Raw genomic sequence first — 21,839 nt, 5'->3', positions numbered from 1 at the left:
TGTAATATAAAGAAAATTTCTCCATCTTGGTATTTTTAACCCGACCTGCCTCTTAGTGCCAATTTATAGCAGATTCAAAATTACATAGTATTTAAAACTGATCTCTGTAATAATCTTTTATTTTTCTTATGTATTGGTGTATAAACCAATTAAGAATATTCATAATACAGGACACCTGGGTGGCTCAGTGGTTGAGTGTCTTCCTTTGGCTCAGGGCGTGATCCCTGAGTTCTGGGATCAAGTCCCACATCAGGCTCCCTGTGAGGAGTCTGTTTCTCCCTCTCCCTATGTCTCTACATTCTCTCTGTGTCTCTCATGAATGAATAAATAAAATCTTAAAAAATATATATTCATAATGCTTATGACATCAATGAAATTAGAACTGATAATTTAAAGCATTTACATTTTCTAATTTTAGAAGTGTATATTTTGTCTTAGAAAAGCTGCTTTCTCTTTGGACCAAAATCAGCCAACACTGAAATTATTGCCATTTTCCTTCTTGTTTTATTTATTTTATTTTATTTTATTTTATTTTATTTTATTTTATTTTATTTATTTTATTTATTTTATTTTATTTTTATGTATCAGTCTACAGTGTGTAGCTATGGATTTGTTTAGACTTCTCCGATAAATATTAAGACTATTTATTCCTACATAGTGAATTCTAATCTATATATGAAATATTGCTTCATATCTCAGTAAATTAAGGGATATTGAAATCCTCCTGCATTTGAGATAGTAAATAATCAATTGCCAGCAAAATTATAAAGAGTTCTACTTATTGGTTGGTGTATCTCTTGAAATTCTAGAGCTGGAGAGCTTTGAGGAAGAAGCAGAGGAGCCTGGGACTATCAAGTTGTTGCCAATTGAGAACAGGGAGATTGCCCCTGCATTACAGTCTTGTCACTTCCTTTTAGTTTTCTTTCTTTTTTTTTTTTCCTTTTAGTTTTCTTGAGATTATGATTGCTATATAGAAGAGGAAAGGCAGCCAGGAGATTGACAGTTTGAAGCAAAATTATTAAGAGTAGACAATAAATTGCCAGTTCCATTATTGATTATAGGGTAGTAAAATATGTTTAGTTTCCCTCCATTTCTTAATTTCTTCAGCAATTGCACAATGAATATAGTTTTTGTATTTTAATTATAATTAATGTAGATTTGTATATAGCCTAGTCTGTAGGCTTAAAAAGTTTGAATTGGGGATCATGAGCATGGCATTTGTTTTGTTAGCAAGATGAATTTGAGAAATGAATTAATTTGTTTAACAGATGTTTGAGAAGAAGCTATGTGTCCTGGACACAATTCATAGAAATGAATAAAATGGACAGGGTTTCCAACTCTGTCAAAGCAGTAAGTTAGAAGACCAACATACTTTTAGGTACTCCATTATGCTGTGACAAAAATAAAATCACAGTGGTAGGCATGAAGGGTTTTTTTGTATATAAGGTGGTCAGGAAAGACCTTTCTGAATAGGTGACATTTTAGAAGCCAAGAAAAAAGAAAGGAGCCAACCATGTAAAAATCTAAGTGTAGAAGTATGGGTAGTACAACATCTGAGGTAGTTGGAATAAAGAGAAGATAGGTCCTGTGTGGCTAGGATATGGGGGAGGAAGTAGATAGGAGTTAGGCAGGGAGGGCAGAGATGCAGGTGGTACTGGTGAGGAGAGCCTATGAAGCTGGGCTTGATAGGTCATGTTAGGGAGGTTAGATTTTATCTAAGTGTGATACCAACCCAGTTCGAAGGCAAAGGGTTTGGGGAGGTTATCTGATCTGATTAATATTGTAAGAAACGACTGAGACCACTCTGTGGGATTTATAGAGGAGCAAGTATGGAAACCAGAAAGCCAGTCAGGAAACTCTTGCTGTCATCAGGGGAGCCTTTATGCTAGCTTGGACCAGAATAGCTGAGGTGGAGGTAGTGAGAAGTGATCAGATTCAGGGTATACTTTGGAGATGGAGCCAGATGGACCTGTTGATGAATTGGATCTGGGATTGAGAGGAGAAGAACAGTTAAGGATGGCTCTAGGCTTGGGCCTAAACAACTAGGGGAGCAGAGTAGGAATGCAGGACCAAATAAAGGAGTGCCGTTTCAGTGGCGGGTGGTCCTGTGTTGGTTGTATCAGTGCATTTTTCCTCACTTTGAACCTTGAAACTGGTTTAGTTCTAGGAATTGTAGGAGTTATTCTGTTGTAGGCTAATAATGTTTAGTCTGCTTGGATTTAGAAATACTGTTATTTTACAGATGAATTTGTATGTAGGGTCACAACCCTTCAGTGACTTAAATTTGAACTTGCAAAATGCACAGATTATTCAGTTAAAAAATTTTCTCCTAGAGTTTCAAGCATACATTGGGAAGGAAGGAAGGGAGGAAGGAAGGAAGGAAGGAAGGAAGGAAGGAGAGGAAGAAAGAAAGAAAAAGAGAGGAAGGAAAGAAGGAAGGAAGGAAGAAAAGAAAAGAGGCCATCCTTCAAGGAACAAACGTGAAAACAAACAACTTTTCCTCCTACTCTAGAAATGTACTAAAGTTTCCTTAAAACTCTCAAGTACAAGCAGGCATTCATTTGGGCAAGTGGGTTAAAGTTCTGTGCCCAGATTTATCCAGGTGCTTATTAAAACCACTTCAAGCATGGGCATTGCTGACAGTATCTTTGTTGAGATAATCCTCCCCTATGCCAACAAATAGAGCAAAAATGGTGAGATAGCATAGTTTTTTCCCACTCTTTAGTTTTAGGGAGAATAAATATTAGAGTAGCATCTAGACATAGGAAGGAGTTATACATCATATACAGTTGCAAGTGTTTGCATGTAAATGGTCATAATAATAGTCATTCTTCCTGAAATATGTTGGGTTTTAAGTTTTATAAAACTTGCACTGTTTTTCACTTGATAAACCTAGTCTTTTGAGAGCTCCAGGGGATAACGAGAGTGTATTAAATAGATCTCTTTATTTTTATGCTGTTTGAATTTTAGATCAACTAATATGTTCAAAGTATAGAATGTGAACTTAGATGCATTTGCTCAAAATAATTTAGAGTTGTTTATGTCTTTTTAGTAAAAGTTATCGTATTTTCTAAATTTTCTTTCAACACTTAGAATTTCTTAATAGCTTAATATTAGATTTTCAGATTTTATCAGATATTTGATATTAAATTACATATACTTTGAGTATTGAAACTAGATTTAACTGTACCTTCATCTTTTTTCTTTTGGCAGAGAAATTGGTTTTACTAGGCAACTTCATCAGAAAACATCTCAACTCAGCTATTATTATATGGGTTTCTACATTCATTCATGTCCCAAGATGAAATATAAGGTAAAGCTGATTTTACCACGTGTCTGCTCTAGATGCAGTTCATGAACCTTTAGCTTTCATCGTTTCTCATCATATTAGTTTAACTTGCTTGTATATTTCCAATGTATATCATGAATTATTTTTAAATGTTTTAAACTTTTCATGGAATCTGGCTTGTTCATTGCCTAGGAAAGTATTGGACATATAGACACTTAATAGTTGCTTAGTACAGGTTAGTCTATAGAAATTAACCAAATATAGAAATCCTAGCTATTCTAAGCTATTCTAGAACATTCAGTAGGGCTCTGCTTACTTGGGGGTAGCATAGCACTACCTTGTCTGGGTGCATCCTAACCCATCCCCACCCTCCCATTTTTTTCTCCCTCCCTCCTGTTTTAGCTTTGTTTCCTTTGGACCCAGTCACAGTCCACAAAAACTGGAGCTCGATGTAAGCAGTGAGGTATTTTCAATATTAAAAAAAATAATGCAAATGTTTGTAAGATTTTCATTATAGAAAAACGCATCCTTAACCTGATTTTTGTCTCAGGGCATATAGGATTTGGGTTTTGAAAGGGAGATGAATGGATTAATTAAGGAAATCACTTTGCTGCCTCAGAAACAAAGCTTTCTATAGTGAGAACCACAGCCTTTGCTGTTCTGACTTTGTAATTCGTCATATTATTGTGAGATTGAACTATATGTCAGAATTTCCTTTTAAAATAAGTTTTATCTTTTATGACTCTCTTTAATTAAACTCTTTGTACCTATTACCTAGCTTCAGCAATTCTCAGTTCCTTCGTACTTCATCTATTCTTCCATCCCCATTCCTTCCTCTATCATCTTTTGAATTATTTTGGAACAAATCCAGAACATCATTTTCTGTACGTATTTCAGTGTGTATTTCTAAAGGATAAGAACATTTTGAAAACATAATCTCATCACCACACCTCAGAAACGTTAACAGTGTTTCTAAATATCCTCCTGTATCTAGTCAATGTTCATATTTTCTGGCTGTCTCATATTTTTTTACAGTTTGTTTGACTTAGAACCCAGACAGGGTCCATACATTTGGTTGATATGTGTCGTAAATCTTTTTAATCCACGAATTTCTCCTCCCTTCCCCCCACCCCATACAAATGAGTACTCCACAAAACTTAGTGATTAAATGGGAGAATGAGCAAAAGTGGCTCCAGAGCATTGAGGTTAAGTGCTGAATGTCACGGGAAGGGACACTTGCAGTGTTAGAATCTGTGGATTCCAGGAGTAGAACTAGCTTTGAAAGAAGGGTTGATACACAGTACCTTGCTGGTTTTATGCTGATACAGCCTAGGTCTTCTAGTAGTCAAGGTGTCCTGCTGGGATTTAATCCCATATTTAAGTTCACAGTATAGGTAACTTGTGGATTTAATCCTTCGTATATTTCTGTTAGGCCTAAATTATTCATTTAGGTGATAGGTCTAAACATATATTCTCTGTGGAAGGAAAAGCATGAGCATACTTCTGTCTTCCCAAAAATACCTGTTTGGTACTGTTTTTACTAGTATTCTGTTCTCCTAGCTCATTTTGGTGGGACCACATCTAAATAAGTTCAGGGTAGGAAACTCAAGTACTCTTGATACTACGATATGGTATAATACTCAGGAAAACTCAAGCCACTCTATATATTCATCTTCCTTTGTATACTTGTGCATGACCCCTTCTAAATAGAAGCTTTTTTTTTTTTTTCAAAGATTTTGTTTATTTGTTCATGTGAGACACAGAGAAAGAGGCAGAGGCATAGGCAGAAGGAGAAGCAGGCTCCCCACAGGGAGCACAATGCGGACCTCGATCCCAGGACCCCAGGATCATGCCCTGAGCCAAAGGCAAGACACTCAACCAACTGAGCCACCCAGATGCCCCTAAACAAAAGCATTTTTATGCCAGTCCTAGGAACTTGCAGAAATATGACTTTACTTCCCATCTGTAATGGCCACTCTAGTGTCCTAAGACTTTTCCCTCAGTGAGTTTTTCTTTATGTCTAAACCAAAATCTTAATTGCTCCATATTTTACCCTATTCTTTTGTTGTTGTTATCCATGGAGATGTTGACCGTATTTTCATCACCCCTACCTTTGCATGAAGACTTTTTTTCTTTTTTTTAAAGATTTTATTTATTTATCTATGACAGACACAGAGAGATGCAGAGAGAGAGAGGCAGAGACACGGGGAGAGGGAGAAGCAGGCTCCATGCAGGGAGCCCAACGTGGGACTCGATCCTGGGACTCCAGGATCACACCCTGGGCTGAAGGCGGCGCTAAACTGCTGAGCCACCCGGGCTGCCCAGCATGAAGACTTTTTATGCCACCTTTGTTGACTCCAGTCCAGACTAAATGCTATAGATTCTTCTTCAGTCTCCTTCCTGGGTTAAGCTCTGCTAAAAAATAGAAGTCTGGCTCATATCGAGTTTTTAGTTAAGTATTTAAAAATGCTCTCCATACTGTTCAGTCAGTGTGGCTTAATCATACCCAACCAAAATTTGTCAGAATTATAGCTTCAGGATATTATTTTTTAACTTCCATTTGCATGATAAAAACCCCCAATGCCTACCCTGTTCTATTTTTCCTGTAGTATTCATGTAATATTTATTTAGCTTCTACTGGAAATTCAGCAATGAACAATACAGGCAAGGTGTCCGTAGTCTCAGCGACCTACAACAAGTTAATAAAGAAGACAAATAGATCAGAGTAAGCACTGATTGGTGTGGTAAATACTTGCTAGGTGTACCTCCTTTTTTAGAGCAGGGTCAGGGAGAGCCTCTTAGAGGCATAATATTGAGGCTAAAATTTGATTGACAGGAAGCCAGCCAGTGGGAAGATGAGGGGTCATTTCAGGATGAGCTTGGTAACAGCCAATGCAGTGCTCCTTTCCTTTTGAGTTGCTGCTGTTTTCCATTTTGGCTATACTTTAGGATGACCTGAAGAACTTTTTAAAAATACCAATATGTGGAACCTACCTTCTGAGATTTTGATTCATTGGCTGGGGGCAAACCACGGGTGTCAAAATTTTTTTACACTCAGAAACTTCTAATGTGAAGTCAGGCTTGAGAACCACCTCACCAGATTAATTTTTCACATGTGAGAGCCTAATAATAAACTGGAAAGATGATTATTTCTCATTTTAAAGTTGACTGTTTTCTGTTCAGTCAATTCAGAATTGAAGAAGCTCATATCTACACTTTGTTATCTGGGTCCTGGAACATTAAAGGCTGACGAGAGTCTTTCAGCTGGATTTTCCCACCTGCGGGCCTTTAACCTTACTGACTTCTTGTTTTACTTTCTCCCTTTACCCATTCTCCATGCTTGCAAACTCCTCCTCCCTCATTTCTCAGCCTAGGGGATCACTTGCTCCAGTAATCTATACTGGGCACTAAAGCTAGATTTGACCACCCACCCACCCCACCCCAGCTCCCTTAGCATTCTACGTTTCTTCCCAAAAATCAAGTCTGTCTTCTGTGCATACATTTGTGAGACTCTCTTGACATTTATATTCATCATGTATGCCAAATACCTAAAAGTGTGCCTGCTGCACAGTAGATAATTTTAATATATATTTGTTGAATTAGAAGAAATACCAGTGCTGAAGGGTTAGGAAACTCCTTGTTTAACAAGTTTTCACTGAATATGACTGGGACAGCTTATACTTTGCAAATAGTGTGACACACAGGCAGTTCTAACAATGATTCAATATCATGGAGTACTGACTGATAAGTACTGTGGTGTCATGGGGAGGTCTTGGCACTGGAGTGTGTTAACAGTTTGAAGGAGTTGCTTAACTACATCTGGTCTTGATTTTGCAGCTGTAAAATGGGAATGATGCAGAAATGAGATACATTGTGAGTTTTTTGTTTTGTTTTTTTTAAAGTAAGCTCTATGCCCAATATGGGGCTTGAAGTCACGAACCTGAGATCAAGAGTTGTCTGCTCTAGGGCAGCCCTGGTGGCACAGCGGTTTAGCGCCGCCTGCAGCCCAGGGTGTGATCCTGGAGACCCGGGATCGAGTCCCATGTCGGGCTCCCTGCACGGAGCCTGCTTCTCCCTCTGCCTCTCTCTCTCTCTCTCTCTCTCTGAATAAATAAATAAATAAAATCTTTAAAAAAAAAAAAAAAAAAGGAAGAGTTGTCTGCTCTACTAACAGCCAGCTAGGCACCCTGAGATGTATTGTGCTTTTATCTCAATTTGAGTATAGAATCTTCTTGCACTGACTAGTAGGATAGAATCTACCCAGTTGGATAGCATGCACAAAATTGTTACCTGTGCTTATGTTGAGACCTGTCAAAGTTGTGTTTATATGCTGATAAATGGCACCCAAATTTCTAAGTGGCCTGCTTGTGCTATTAGCTACTCTTCTTAGTTTAGTTCATACTGGGGAAAAGCAGAGGTTTATGCTATTGTATACCAATACTGCCTCTCTTTATGAAAATTTGCAGAATTGTGGACACTTGTCCTTTGTTTGGAGGAAGGTGGGCACTGAACTCTATTGGGGTTGGTGTGCAAAATGGTAAACCTCTCCAGCATAATTTCTGTGTTATGCTGCAGGGTGTCTGTTGGTTTTGGCCTTGTCGATTTAGGGCAGAAAAAAGTCTGAACTCAGATGTTTGTGGGTGGAATAAAATGACTATTTTGTTCTGTTTATAGATGTTTTCATTTCATCTAAGGATATTTTATATTTTTAGCAAATGAGAACCCTCAGTTATGAAGGAACAGCACAACTGCTTATAAAAGTGGGAATTCTCAATCAGATATGTGCTGTTCAAAATTGTAAGGTAGATGTTGGTTCAAGCATAAATATTTCTCATTGCAATTTGAAGGTCTATAACTAGACACCAACAAAAGGTAACTCACAGAAAATGAATCGCATGCTATTGTAAAATCTTTCATTTTCCAGATTCAGTGAGGGTAAATTTAGCATATAACTACAAAAATAGTTAAAAGTGTATCTTCTTTCATGGAGCAGAACTAAGTATTTTAAGCGTTAATAATGGCGTATTTTTGCCACACTGTAAAATATCCATGGAAAAATCTGTGTATTTCTAGTTGGTTTTAAAGAAAAAAAAAGGAATATATCTTAAAATAGGCATATTTTTAATAACTGAGAAGGAGCAATGTTTTAGGCACCTGGTACACTCTATAGACAATGGGACTATAGCTGTGAACAGTGTAGATGTGGGCTCTGCCCTAAGGAAGGTTACAGCTGAGAGGGCATACAGATAATGATAGCACAGTGGCACCCAGTGATACATAATTGTACCAGAAACTAGAGTAATGTATCATTTAGATTTTCTTGTGTAGATTTAGACATGATAAGTTACAGCCTTCACCATATAATACATTTATTATATGAAGTAGAGCAAATGAAAGTATTTAACAACAGGTCTAAGAAACCCACAAAAAAACTGGTTTTACATGTTCTTTTTTTTATTGAGTAATGAGTTTTAATGAGGGCATGCTGAAATGATGAGTTTATGTGTAGGGAGGACTATGCCTTGGTAGATGGTTTCCAAGGGTGTCTATGCACATCAGTTCCTCTTAACCTGTATGTGCATGTGGCTCCTTCCATTAGAAGTAGATTCTGTTTCCTTGCCCTCATGAGACTGGCCTTCTGACTTGTGCTAATAAACAGGATACCATGAAAGAACTTTTTAGGGCTTCAGGCCCAGGCCTTAAGAGGACTGCCACCTTCCCCTTGCTCTGTCTTCAGAGCCAGCCACCATGATGTAAAAGGGCCAATACTGCTGGAGAGAGACATCACCTGGGAGGCTTGAAACCATCTTGTATGTTTCAGCCCCAGCCAAGCTTGCTGAATGAACATAGCTGCCTGATTGAGCCTAGCAGATACTGTCAGAAGAGCCACCTAACTGTAGCCAACTCACAGAATCATGAGGAATAATAAGTTCTTGTGGCTCTCAGCCATTAAGATTTGGAGTGGTCTGTTACTCAGCAACAGATAACTGAAACACATGGTACAGGACAGTGATCACTGGATAGAGATGTACATGTCCGCATAGATGGAAACTGTCCTCTGTGGAGCTGTGCAGACCCAGAACTGACCCTGAAGGCAGATGATCTGAGAAGTTTCTGATGGCTCAGTGTGAGAGTTTGGGCAGTCGCTCAGTTTCCATATGCAGCCATACCTAGAGATGTACCCAGTTGGCTTATGAAAATTCATCTCAGTGAGGCATTTCATTTAATACCGTGACAGTCATAGCCTAGAAGGCATTTTTTAACATGGTGATGAATTTTGATTTTGCCTGTCGTGCTAATGATAATGATGAGCACTGCAAGATGAAAATCACCATGTGGTCATCTTCATAGTTACATAGATGGCACATGTTGCTATAAAACCTCCTCCATGGTTTGCTAGTTTACAGCAGTTACATTTTTGTGCATATCATATTCCCTAAAATGCATTTTTATTGAATTCTTTTGATTCTGCTGGTGTGTGTGTGTAAAAGGTTGATGTACATAAAATAAACATTCCTTAGTGGAGATGTGTTTTGTTTGTGCCTATAGTCTTAGATATAAGGCACAGGATAGTCACAAAAGAATTTATGAGAGCTGGAAAATAGTCATTAATGAAAGGAAATTGTCTTGATATGTGTTGTTATTGTTCTCGTTACCTGTTGTAATGATTGTGGCCATGTTAATAGAACTGGATACAGTTTTGGCATAAATCAGTACCAGTTTGAGGGCTCAGGAGCTGGCTGACATGAATAGAAATTGTATTTTTAACCTAGAAGAGTTTTTCCTTGGGAGAGTTACCCTACCAAAGTGAGAGGCGACAGTGCAGCTTTCTGCCATGCTCAGTGATATTAGTCTTCCAGCTCTGCTTCTCTCATGGTTCCAAGGTGGCTGCTGCCCATCTGGGCATCACAGGCCATTAGCAATGGCTAGAATTAGAAAAGAATAATATCTCTCCTGTGTCTTTCTCTCTCTTTCTCTTTAAGTCGACTCCATGCCCAGTTCAACACGGGGCTTGAACTCAAAACCCTGAGATTATAAACTGAGCTGTTTTTTTTTTTTTTTTAAGATTTTATTTACTTATTCATAGAGACAGAGAGAGAGAGGTGCAGAGACACAGGCAGAGGGAGAACAGGCTCCATGCAGGGAACCCGATGTGGGACTCATCCAGGGTCCCCAGGATCACGACCTGGGCTGCAGGCGGCGCCAAACCGCTGCGCCACCGGGGCTGCCCAAACTGAGCTGTTAATCAAGGTCAGCTCTACTGGCTGAACTATACTGGCTGAGCCACACAGGCTTCCTTCTTTTTTTAAACAAATATTTTTAATTGTGGTAAAATATACGTAACAAAATTGGCCACCTTAACCATTTGAAATGTATGGGTTAGAGGTATTAGGTACGTCCAAATGGCTGTTCAATCATCACTCCTGTCCAACTCCAGAACTCTTGCAAGTCTGGAGTACATTGTAGCTCTCCAAGCCCCATTCCCTTCCGCCCCTGGCAACCACCATTTTACTTGAGTCTCCGACTTTGATTCTGGTAGGCACCTCATATAACTGGAATCCTGCAGTATCTATCTTTTTGTGACTGGTTTATTATAATGTCCTCAAGGTTCATCCATATTGTAGCAAATATAAGAATTTCATTCCTTTTTAAGGCAGTAATATTCCATATTACACATATGCCATATTTTTTCTATGTATTCCTCCACTGACACTTAGGTTGCTTCCATCTTTTGGCTATTGTGAGTAATGCTACTATGAACATGGCTGTACAAATACTTTTTTTTTTTTTTTTTAAAGATTTTATTTATTCATGAGAGACACAGAGAGAAGCAGAGACACAGGCAGAGGGAGAAGCAGGCTCCATGAAGGGAGCCTGATGTGGAACTCCATCCCGGGACTCCAGGATCACGCCCTGGGCAGGCAGGCCCTAAGCCGCTGAGCCACCCAGGGATTGCCCTGGCTGTACAAATACTTGTTCAAGTTTCTGCTTTCAGTTCTTTTATGTATATACTCAGAAGTGGAATTACTGGATGCTATGGTAATTCTATGTTTAATCTTTTGAAGACCCACCATACTGTTTACCATAGTGGCTCTGCACACAGATTCTAATTTCCTCACATTCTTACCAGCACTTGTTATTTTCCAGTTTTGTTTGACAGTAGCTATCCCGATGTGCATGAGGTTGTCTGTATCTCTTTTTAAGATTAAGGGAAACCGAATCAAGAAGGCTCTTAGCCCACTTTACCCATTTTACTTGTCAGAATTGTGCCTCTTGTCTGTGTCTTGAGTCAGTGCCTGGCAATGGGAATGGGACTGACCTACTGCAACTCTGATGATAGGAAGAGTCACTTCCTGGAGTACTTGGCACTGCAGAGGGTGAATACCTTAATACGTTTTCTCTTCATTTGGCCTAATAGCCAGTATTTTTTAAACTGAGCTGTTGCTGGGGATCCCTGGGTGGCTCAGCGATTTAGCGCCCGCCTTTGGCCCAGGACGCGATCTGGAGTCCCCGGATCGAGTCTCACGTCGGGCTCCTGGCATGGAGCCTGCTTCTCCCTCTTCCTGTGTCTCTGCCTCTCTCCCTTTCTCTCTGTGTCTATCATAAGTAAATAAAAAAAATAAATCTTAAAAAATAAATAAACTGAGCTGTTGCTTTGTATTTATTTTATATACACATTATATAGTTTATATATGTTACATAGTTTATATGTATACATATACACACAGTATTATATATACTTTTAAAAAAATCAAGTTCCTATTTTAATTCTATTTGCTTTGTTTTCTAAATATATTTTAAATGAATTTTCCTGTGCTTCCAAAATGTTTAACATTTATGTAAAGTTTAGTTCGTATTCTCTATTTTGACTTCTTTCCATACAATTCAAAACTATTTTATTTCCCTTGAAAGTAAAAGTTGGAGTATATAGAAATGATGTTAGCCATAATTTTTATAATTCCTTCTCCGTGTTGTCTCTCAGAGTGCTGCTGTAAGGCTGTTCTGTGATCTGAAAGAGGTGTTTTGACTAAATCCTTATCCAGACTTGTATGCAGGCCAAAGTAAACAGTGATTTCAGGCAGTCTGCTTTGGTAGCATGACATGGCCCGACATTAGATAGTTGAAACATCAGAAAGAGTTAGGAAATGTCAGAAAAGAAACAAAAAGGTAATTCATCTGTGATTAATCATTCTTCAAGTCTTTGCCTCAGTTTGATTGTGGTCAAACAGCACCCCTGGAATTCTGCAGGAGTTTGCCTTAAAAGAAGGCAGTTGGCATTACTCTTATAAAAGCACCTACAGGAAAAAATTGGGGTTTACAAAGCTGCATCTGCAAAATCAGGAGCTGTTGAAATCCCCAAGCTCCCACGCTTTTCAAAGTTTCCTGACCAGACAAATTAGCAAATGTTATTTTACTACAGTATTGCAGCCCCGGGTGATGCATTTGGGTGACTTTGCTACTGTTGGTCGGAAAGAAATACAAGTGATCTCATCGGTTACCCACAGCACAGAACACAACTCTGGAGTTGACGATTCAGCATCTATTGTTCTGGATGTTAAATGTCTGATGAATTAGACATAGTCAGTAGAAAAAATGACCACAGAATAATTTTAGTAAGGGATTTTTGATGCCTCCTACAGGCAGTGGGAGATAAAAGAATTCACATGCTCATCACAAATTCTTGTTTCTAAAATTGTTACATGTGGAAATTTGCCACATCAGAGTCAAAAAACAATTGCTTAAGGGCCATGTGTTTTAAGCTTCTCATCACAAATGAGAAAATGGAAGCTCAATATACTTAACGTGCCCAGAGTTTGAATTAACTCACATTTTAAAAAAGATTTTTATTCATCTTTTTAAATAAATTCTACACCCAAAGTGGGACTCGAACTTATGATCCCAAAACCAAGAGTCACATGCTCTATGGACTGAGCCAGCCAGTTGCTCCTCATGTTTTAATTTTAGTAATATAAGGAAGAGTTTGGAATTGATATTCATAAAAACGGCTTTGTTTATTAGATTTATGATGAGTTGCATATAGCTTTTAGTTTTGGAGAATTCTAAAATATTTGCGTATTAATTAAAAGTAAATGTTAACTGGGGAATAAAAGCATATTTAATCCTGTGCCTTTTCCCATCCTTTTCCTCATTGGTCTGCCCACAGTGAAATAAAAACCCTTTCATGCTCTCCAGCTTCCCTTCCTCTATGCCTTGTACATTCTCCTACCTTGGAAAGGTCTTGCACTTAGCCCTGCGTGTGCCAGCTGGAGCTTCCTTTCCAGACCATGCTTCTGCACCAGCTCTTCACTGAAGCCATTCGCCATATTTGCCCACTGCTGCCCCTACCAGCTCCATTCCCTGTGTGCTGAGTGGAGCTAGAGGCAGCCTTTTCGATCCTGTGAGCTCTTGTCATTTCTAAGTGCATTATCTATAGCTGTTCTTGTGTTCCAGTTGTTTGTAGGCATATGTGATCAGTCAGTGTTTATGGAGGGCTTCCTCTGTATAAACATCATGCTAGGTGCTGAGGCAAGAGGAAATGTGATCAGACATGGTTCCTGCTTGTCAGGTCCTTGAGGAAACCATGGTTGATCTGTCACCTTGGTGCCCAGCTCATTAATTGGCACATAGAAGGTGCCCAGTGAGTTTATTGACGTGCATTACATGTGAAGGGCAGGCATCTCTCTGAGTGAGGAAAGCTGGGAAGTGAAGGGGAACAGTACATAAGTGTGCATGGGACTGACTTCTTCACAAGTCTCTAATCAGAGCTTAGAAAAAAAAGTAAAGTCAGGTCTATCTCAGTGGTCCAGTTTATTTTTTCCAAGGATTGTCTCTGCTACCTATCTGTAGCGGTTTAAAACAACAAAACTGGGACACCTGGGTGGCTCAGCTATTGAGCGTCTGCCTTCGGCTCAGGTCATGATCCCGGGGTCCTGGGATCGAGTCCCACATCGGGCTCCGTGTAGGGAGCCTGCTTCTCCCTCTGCCTATGTCTCTGCCTCTCTCTCTCTGTGTCTCTCATGAACAAATAAATAAAATCTTAAAAAAAAAAGTTAAGGGATCCCTGGGTGGTGCAGCAGTTTGGCGCCTGCCTTTGGCCCAGGGCGCAATCCTGGAGACCTGGGATCGAATCCCACGTCGGGCTCCCGGTGCATGGAGCCTGCTTCTCCCTCTGCCTATGTCTCTGCCTCTCTCTCTCTGTGTGACTTTAATAAATAAATAAAAATTAAAAAAAAAAGTTAAACTGGTTATTGTAGCATAACGTGTATACAGAAAAGTGCACCTTTGTTAATTGTACAGCTCGATAAATTTTCAGTGACTCCACCTGTGCAACAGCACCAAGATCAAGAGACAGAATATTCCAGCTCCTCACAAACCTCTCTCATGCTCCCATGGATTATTATCCAACCCCAAAGATAATCAGTAGACTCATCTTGCCTGTCTTTTTACTTAACATAAATGAAATCACTCTGTGTTTTATTTATTGACTGACTTGTTGCACTCAGCAGTACATTTGTGAGATTTATTCATGTGGCATGTGTAACAATGGGTGGTTTATTCTCATTGCTTGTGTGCCCATTCTCCTGGGGGTGAACTGTTTCCAGATTTCGGCTAATGCAACTATGAGCATTGTTTACCTGTCTTCAGGAGAACATATGTTTCTGTTGGGCATAGACCTTGATATGGAATTGCTAGATCATGGGCTCAGTTCATACTGCCCATAATTTAAGTAAATGTACCAGTTGACACTCTCCCCAACAGCGTGGTGAGAATTCCAGGTGCCCTCCATCCTGATGATAGTGTAATGTGAAGGGAGCATTGTGGTTTTAATTATTTGCATTTTGATGTTGACTGACAAAGTTGAACGCCTTGTCATATGTCTGCTGGCCATTTGTAAAAGTGTCTGTTCAAGTCTTTGCCCATTTATCTATTGGGTTGTTGAAGTCCTCCCAGCATTCTGCATCCTTTGTTGCATACATGTTTTACAGGTAACTTCTTTCACTCACTGCCTACCCTTATATACCCTTAATGATATCTTGTGATGAAGAGAAATTCCTAGTTTTAATGTAGTTCAGTTTAGCTTTAGGGCTTTTGTGTCTTGTTCAAGAAAATTTTGCCTGCCCTATGACCATGGAAATGTTTTATTTTCTTAGAATTTTAGAGTTTTACCTTTCACACTTCAGTAATTGATCTGAAATATTTGCTGTAAGATTGCGCTAAGGATCAAGACTGAATTTTTTTTCCCACATGAATAATTACTTTTAGTTTCTTAAGGGCACTGCCTGCATATAACCAGTTTAATAAGTATCTCAATTAAATGATTTCTGTGTTAAATTTGTATTGTGATAAAATGTCTTAGGTTTCCCTTTTTCAGACTTGACCTTGATTCCATTAAATAAGTGAACACCTCCTTTAACTTTAGGTTTCTCCCTATAGAATGATACTGGCCAGCTAATTCTTGATTTCAGTATTGAAGGGTGTGCAAGTAAGTCACTTGCTTTTGGACATTTCTTCCAAATAACTTAAAAAATAAAAGGTGCAGAGATGCAGAGAACTTCTTTCACCGAAACTGGGTGATACAGTTTTGTGAACATTCAGTTACAAGAATGATCAAAACACAATGAAAAGCTCTTTGTGTACTAATAGTTGTATACCAAACATTTACCATTTGCTAGTCACATCCCATTTTGTCATTTGCTTTATATCATTGTTTATTGTTTATACATTTAATTATGCAGAAGTTTAAAATTTTTTTATACAATCCAGTTTATTAATCCTTTTCCTCTGTGCTCCTGGCTTCTGTATCATGCTTTTAAAAGACCTTCTTGGGGCACCTGGGTGGCTCAGTTACTTGAGTGTCCAACTCTTGATTTGGCTCAGGCTCCCTCTCTTTCAAATAAATAAGTAAATCTTAAAAAAAATAAAAGACCTTTTCTTCACCAGCATATTAAAGCAGTGATACCCTTCGTTTACTCCTCTTCACTTTGCAAAATTCAACTCAGGTTTGCTCCCACTCTGAAACCTTACCTCAATTGTACTGCATCATAAATATATGTTTTTCCATCTGTTTGTTTCTTTAGACTCTAAGCTTCTCAAGAGGTGGAGTTTGACCTCATTTATCATATAATTTTAGCAGCAACTCCTGATTTATAGTAAATGTTCAGTAAATCTTTGGATGAACGGATGGATAAATACATGAGAATAATGACTGATTTGATTATTGATTAGAAGAAAAGTGCATATCTATGCCAAGTAAAGTGGTGTCATTTGGCATTTCTACAGGATAGGTCTTTTTATGATTTCAACAATATTAATTAAAGGTAAGTTTATTAAAATATTGTTTTAAGGTAATAGTTATGTTTGAATTGTCAGATGGAGTGAAGATACTCTTGCACTACATGTTTCTGCAAATTAAAAAAGATTGCAAATAATTTATAACATTAGTTAATTCTGTAATGATAGTCCTGTATAATATTATATGTGGTTTATATTTGAACTAAAAGGTTTTTTGTTTTGTTTAAAGATTTTATTTACTTATTCATGAGAGACAGAGAGAGCGACAGGCAAAGACACAGGCAGAGGGAGAAGCAGGTTCCATGCAGGGAGCCTGATGTGGGACTGGATCCCAGGACTCCAGGATCATGCCCAGGGCTAAAGGCAGGCGCTAAACCACTGAGCCACCCAGGGATCCCCTGAACTGAAAGGTTTATTTGTAAACAGGTTGATATAGAAATGTGTCTACCTGAAAAAAAATTATATGTAAAGCCCTTGAAATAACAATATAGTCTTTTCTAGTCTTCATAATTATGTAAGTTTACAGTCTAAACACTAACACTGATTTGCTTCATGATCTAACATATTAGCTACAGTGGGGCAGTGAAAGGCTTCCCGCTCTAAGTTCCTGTTCCCACTTGCCCTTAAACATGGTTCTCTATCAAGCAATTTTGTCCCCACCCCTGTCCCATATCTAGAGACCCTTTTGATTATCCCAATGGGACAGTGGGAGAAGGGTGCATATGCTACTGGTATTTAGTGAGTAGAGGCCCAGGATGTTGCTAAACATTATGCAATACGCATGACAACCCCTAGCATCAAAGAATTCTCTGGCCTGAAATGTCATTAGTGCCAAGGTTTGGAAACCCTGCTTAAAGGGTTACCCACTTACTATTGAAGTCTGTAGGGCCTTACAGTTGCTGAGTTACCATGGGTAATTTGACTACTGCTGTCAGAAAGGAATTGCCAGAAAGATTAATTTGGGGTTCACCATAACAGTCTCAAAACAAACTATCCTGTATGACACACCAGAGAGAAGTTTCTTGGGTCTAATTCCTAACTCTTTGCAGCCATATATCCATTGATGACCCCAGGACTGTCTTAAATTTTCTTTCAGGGGTTTATGGGTGGCCTTCATGTCAACTTAAAGGTAATTTAATGTTTCTGTACAATGAGCTATATCTGGCAAACCTGGACATCTCTCAAATGTGCAAGCTAGGGTCTGTCTTTAATATTTATAAATCATTCTCTTTTCTTTGCTTTTAGAAATAAAAAGAAACTTGACAGCTTAATAATAGCCAAGTGAACTTACCCTAGCAGCTAAATTCATTTTTTTTGTACAGAGGACACAGTGTTGGCATATACATTGGAAGATGGGAGTTTATACTCACTGTCAGCTTTACTGGGATGGAGGTTTGGCACATTCTGTGCTCATGTGTTTCAGCCTAACATGTTCACAACTAAGCTGTTTTAAAGGAGCACTTACGCAGTACGTGTTTAACAACTGTTTATTCTACCTTGATGTTGGTGCTAGAATGAAACCGACAGCTTCCCCCACACACACACCCCTCCCCCATCCAGGACTCTCCATCAAGGCACACATCTTACATCTGTAGATGTTCTCTTGGTTCTTATGTCTTCATAAAAATAAGGCAATTGTGAGATTGTCACATGGGACACTTTCAAAACCCTTATTGTCTGAGTTTGTGTATTAGCTAAAGGGAAGCAACCTTGAGTAGCATAATTATCTTGGATATAGGGCAGTAAGTTTAAAATGACCACACTGAGGAGCAGAGGAAGCCTGGTATCCATTGCTGGTGGACTGCCTCACTTCCTTCCATCCCGGGTCCAGGTTCAACCACAGAACTGTTAAAGGATGATTTATACTGTGCATGAGACAGTTCGACTAGAAAATCTGTGGTGTCCCACACAGTTCTCTTAAATCCAGATTCCTTTACATGGTCCTTGAGGATTCCCTTTTCCTTCTGATTCCTCACCATCGGCCTTTAGACACACCTGTGCCCACCAGGGCATGCTTCATTCATTCATTCTGCCATCTCATTTCTTTCTTTCTTGGCAAAGTGCAACATAAATGTATAACTTGAAAAGTCTATCTTACGGCACCTTTACTGTTCTTCAACCATTAGACATGTATATATAATATTGAAAATTTAATCTTTGACCCATGTGGGAGTTTGCACTTATCCTTCCCCATTTTTTTTCTATTATGTTTGTTCTGCATAGAAAAAGTCCATTGCACTCAGACATCTGCCATGCCCCTACCCCTTTTCTGAGGGAACTTCCTATTCCTGCACACTCTGCCAAAAAGAAATGCAGCCTTTTGATTTAGGTCACCATGCTTAGTGACTGTTAAACACTGCCATTGTAATCACTATTAACTAGACAAGGCATTGGGCCTGACCCGAAGGTAGTCAACTTTGGGTGAATTAGTGTCATGTAGGACTCAGCATTAAAGCTTTGCACACTGAAGAGTGGGGTACCAAATCAATGAGATCCTCTCTTACTTAGGAGGAAGTTGGATTGAGACTATAGGGAGGATCACTGCTTAGTAGGGGTAGGCCTACAGAGTGCCACCCAGAGATAGAGTGACAAAAGCTCAGAGTGAGTTTAAGGCTTTTTGTAAAAACAGGTCCATAAAGTTTTAATTGTAGACAAACTTTTGTCTGCACACTTATCTGGAGGAGAGAGTCTTTGGATTTCTTTTATCTACTTTTCACAGGATTCTGTGAATCAACAGATATCAAGATGAGAGGGCAGTGAGATTAGAGGGAGCAGAAACAGAGTCAGTGGCCTCCTGCTGTTGAGAGGACATGATAACCTCTTTTTAGACCTGCTTGCCAGTTCTTAAATTATGACCTGTTATCCATGAGGTCTTCATCTGACCTGGAGTTCCTCGTCTTCCTGGATAGTGTTGAATTCTCTGGAGCCTGACCCTACATGAGTAATATTTCTGCCCTCAGTTTCTCGTGCATGCTCTCCTTCCCCTAAAATGTTGTCCCCTCCACCATGAGTGCCAGCCACTTACTGGATCTCCTGAGTGAATTTCTTTGTTTCTTCAAGGCCAAGAGCCAAACTAATAAACTTATCTACCAGCAGCATGATGCTTTAGGGAAGCCAACAGCTGTGCCATTTCCTTCGGTGCTCAGTATTGTGGTCGGCACCTAATAGGCGTATCCACGTAAATAAAGCACTTGCCCACCCAAGTTTGGGGTGGAGAATAAGAAGGGAAAGAGCTGGTAAATTATTCTGTATAAATAGAACTAGATAAAACCCATGTCAGGAATATTTTTAATCTTTCCCATCAGTGAAACATTTTATCCTCTGTTTCCAAGATGATGTCCTTAGGGTTGTGATGGGGAGTTCAGATGAGTAGTTATTAACCATTTGTGTGCCTGGGCTTGTGATGTAGTATTGAGTGAGATAAATTCTGCATTTAAAAAATTGACTTAAAAATTAATGTGAGCAGATGGTAGAGAATTTTTTTTTTTAAGATTTTATTTATTCATGAGAAACAGAGAGAGGCAGAGACACAGGCAGAGGGAGAAGCAGGCCCCATGCAGGGAGCCTGATGTGGGACTCGATCCTGGGACTCCAGGATCACACCCTGGGCCGAAGGCAGGCACTAAACCGCTGAGCCACCCAGGGATTCCCCGAGAATTTTATGTTATCTGAAATTTTAAAATACTGAAACAGGTTACTAAGGTTGAGAATTTTTTCGCCTAAGAATCTTGAAAAACAAAATGAAAACATACAGATCATGGTTGGTACCAGTGATTTAGGAGGACCTTGATCCCTTAGAGACAGGTTCCATCTGGACTCTTCTGGCCTAACTCTGAAAACTGAGACCAGGGTGGTGCTAATGAGTTTATAGTTTTTTCTAGGATATATAATACTTGCTTTTCTGACGTGGCACTACCAAGTTTGACTTAATTTGAACAGTAAGTTTTGTTGTTTGTTGCTGCTTACTGCATGTGTAGCTAAGCCAGGCAAAGTTTTGAACTTGTTTTTTAAACCAAGTTATGGTGAAGGATTGAAGCAGGGGAGAAAGGTCATTGGTGTAGAAAATCAATATATATTTTTCTTTGTATTTTCATTAATAATGTTCTTAAGGGAACAAAACAGTAAGTTGAAATAATGAAAATTAGAAATGCATAACTTATTTACAAACCAGATGCATTTCTTTGAATTTTAAGGTGGAAAAAATTTTAAAGTGCTGCATGACCACCTGGATGAACCAGATAATCAGAAGTATTAGAGACTTAGGAGAATAAGGACCTTCTTTTGGAGGGATCCATTTTTTCCTTCCTTTCCTTTTTCCTTGTTACCATTTATTGACTTCTCTCACCTTTTAATTTTCTTCCCATTAGTTTGGGTTACCTGAGGAAAACTTAACAAAGGACATCCTGGGGATGCTTATATGCCTCTGGTATTATCATGGAGTCACATAGACTGTAGTCCATATTTCAGTTAAGAATTTGGAATAAGACTTGTAGAAGGGAAATTTCTGCCTTCCCTGTATTCAAGGTCTCGTATTCTAGTACAGGCTCATGTAGTTGCACTGCCCCTGGCTCACCGGGAAAACATCATGAGAATGATAAAAAGTTTTTCATGTTTTTGAATATAGAATCTAGAAAGAAGGATCTAGGGAGATGCTAAGTATTTTTATTGCTTTAATTCAAATTAAATCTAATGAATTCATTCCTGAAGGCATTGTTAAATTCTTTTTTGGGATCAGCTTAGTAAAATTGGTGAGTCCTAGATGAGAGTCTGGTAAGCAGTTTTATTTAGTTTTTTGAACATGCCGTGAATGCACCGTTTTTGTTTTTTTTTTTAATTTTTATTTATTTATGAGAGAGAGAGAGAGGGGGGCAGAGACATAGGCAGAGGGAGAAGCAGGCTCCATGCACCGGGAGCCCGACGTGGGATTCGATCCCGGGTCTTCAGGATCGCGCCCTGGGCCAAAGGCAGGCGCCAAACCGCTGCGCCACCCAGGGATCCCCCGTTTTTTAATTCAGCTCTTGCCACTTCCAGATGTGGCCCAAAGCCCTCAGGTAGTATGCTAAGGGAGATAGTAAGACTAGAGGGCTCAGTTACATATTATTACAATTAATAGTCAAATGGTAGGTTTTGCTTTGTTTAGTTATTTATTTGGGAATATTTTCTAACTTCCAGAAAAGGTACAAGAATAAAAATGTTACAAAAAGGGAGTGCCTGGGTGGCTCCTCTCAGATTCACTTATTGGTAATATTTTACTCCA

At 39.0% G+C, this 21,839-nt stretch overlaps 1 protein-coding gene across 10 annotated transcripts in view; it reads left to right on the top strand.

Moving 5' to 3' along the window:
- Positions 1-21,839, top strand: part of ATE1 (arginyltransferase 1) — a 162,220-nt gene that overhangs the window by 73,442 nt on the left and 66,939 nt on the right. For 7 of the 10 annotated variants that reach the window (XM_038578981.1, XM_038578980.1, XM_038578985.1 and 4 more), the window contains one exon: positions 3,214-3,313. In XM_038578981.1, the coding sequence (XP_038434909.1) occupies positions 3,214-3,313 (100 nt within the window). Of the gene's footprint in view, positions 1-3,213; positions 3,314-3,691; positions 3,741-5,458; positions 6,425-21,839 lie in introns of those variants that run through there. The other 3 variants (XM_038578984.1, XR_005380709.1, XM_038578986.1) reach the window with 3 other exon arrangements.

This window comes from Canis lupus, chromosome 28, assembly GCF_011100685.1.
Source record: "Canis lupus familiaris isolate Mischka breed German Shepherd chromosome 28, alternate assembly UU_Cfam_GSD_1.0, whole genome shotgun sequence".
Lineage (NCBI taxonomy): Eukaryota > Metazoa > Chordata > Mammalia > Carnivora > Canidae > Canis > Canis lupus.
This window is presented reverse-complemented; position numbering and strand designations above follow the sequence as displayed.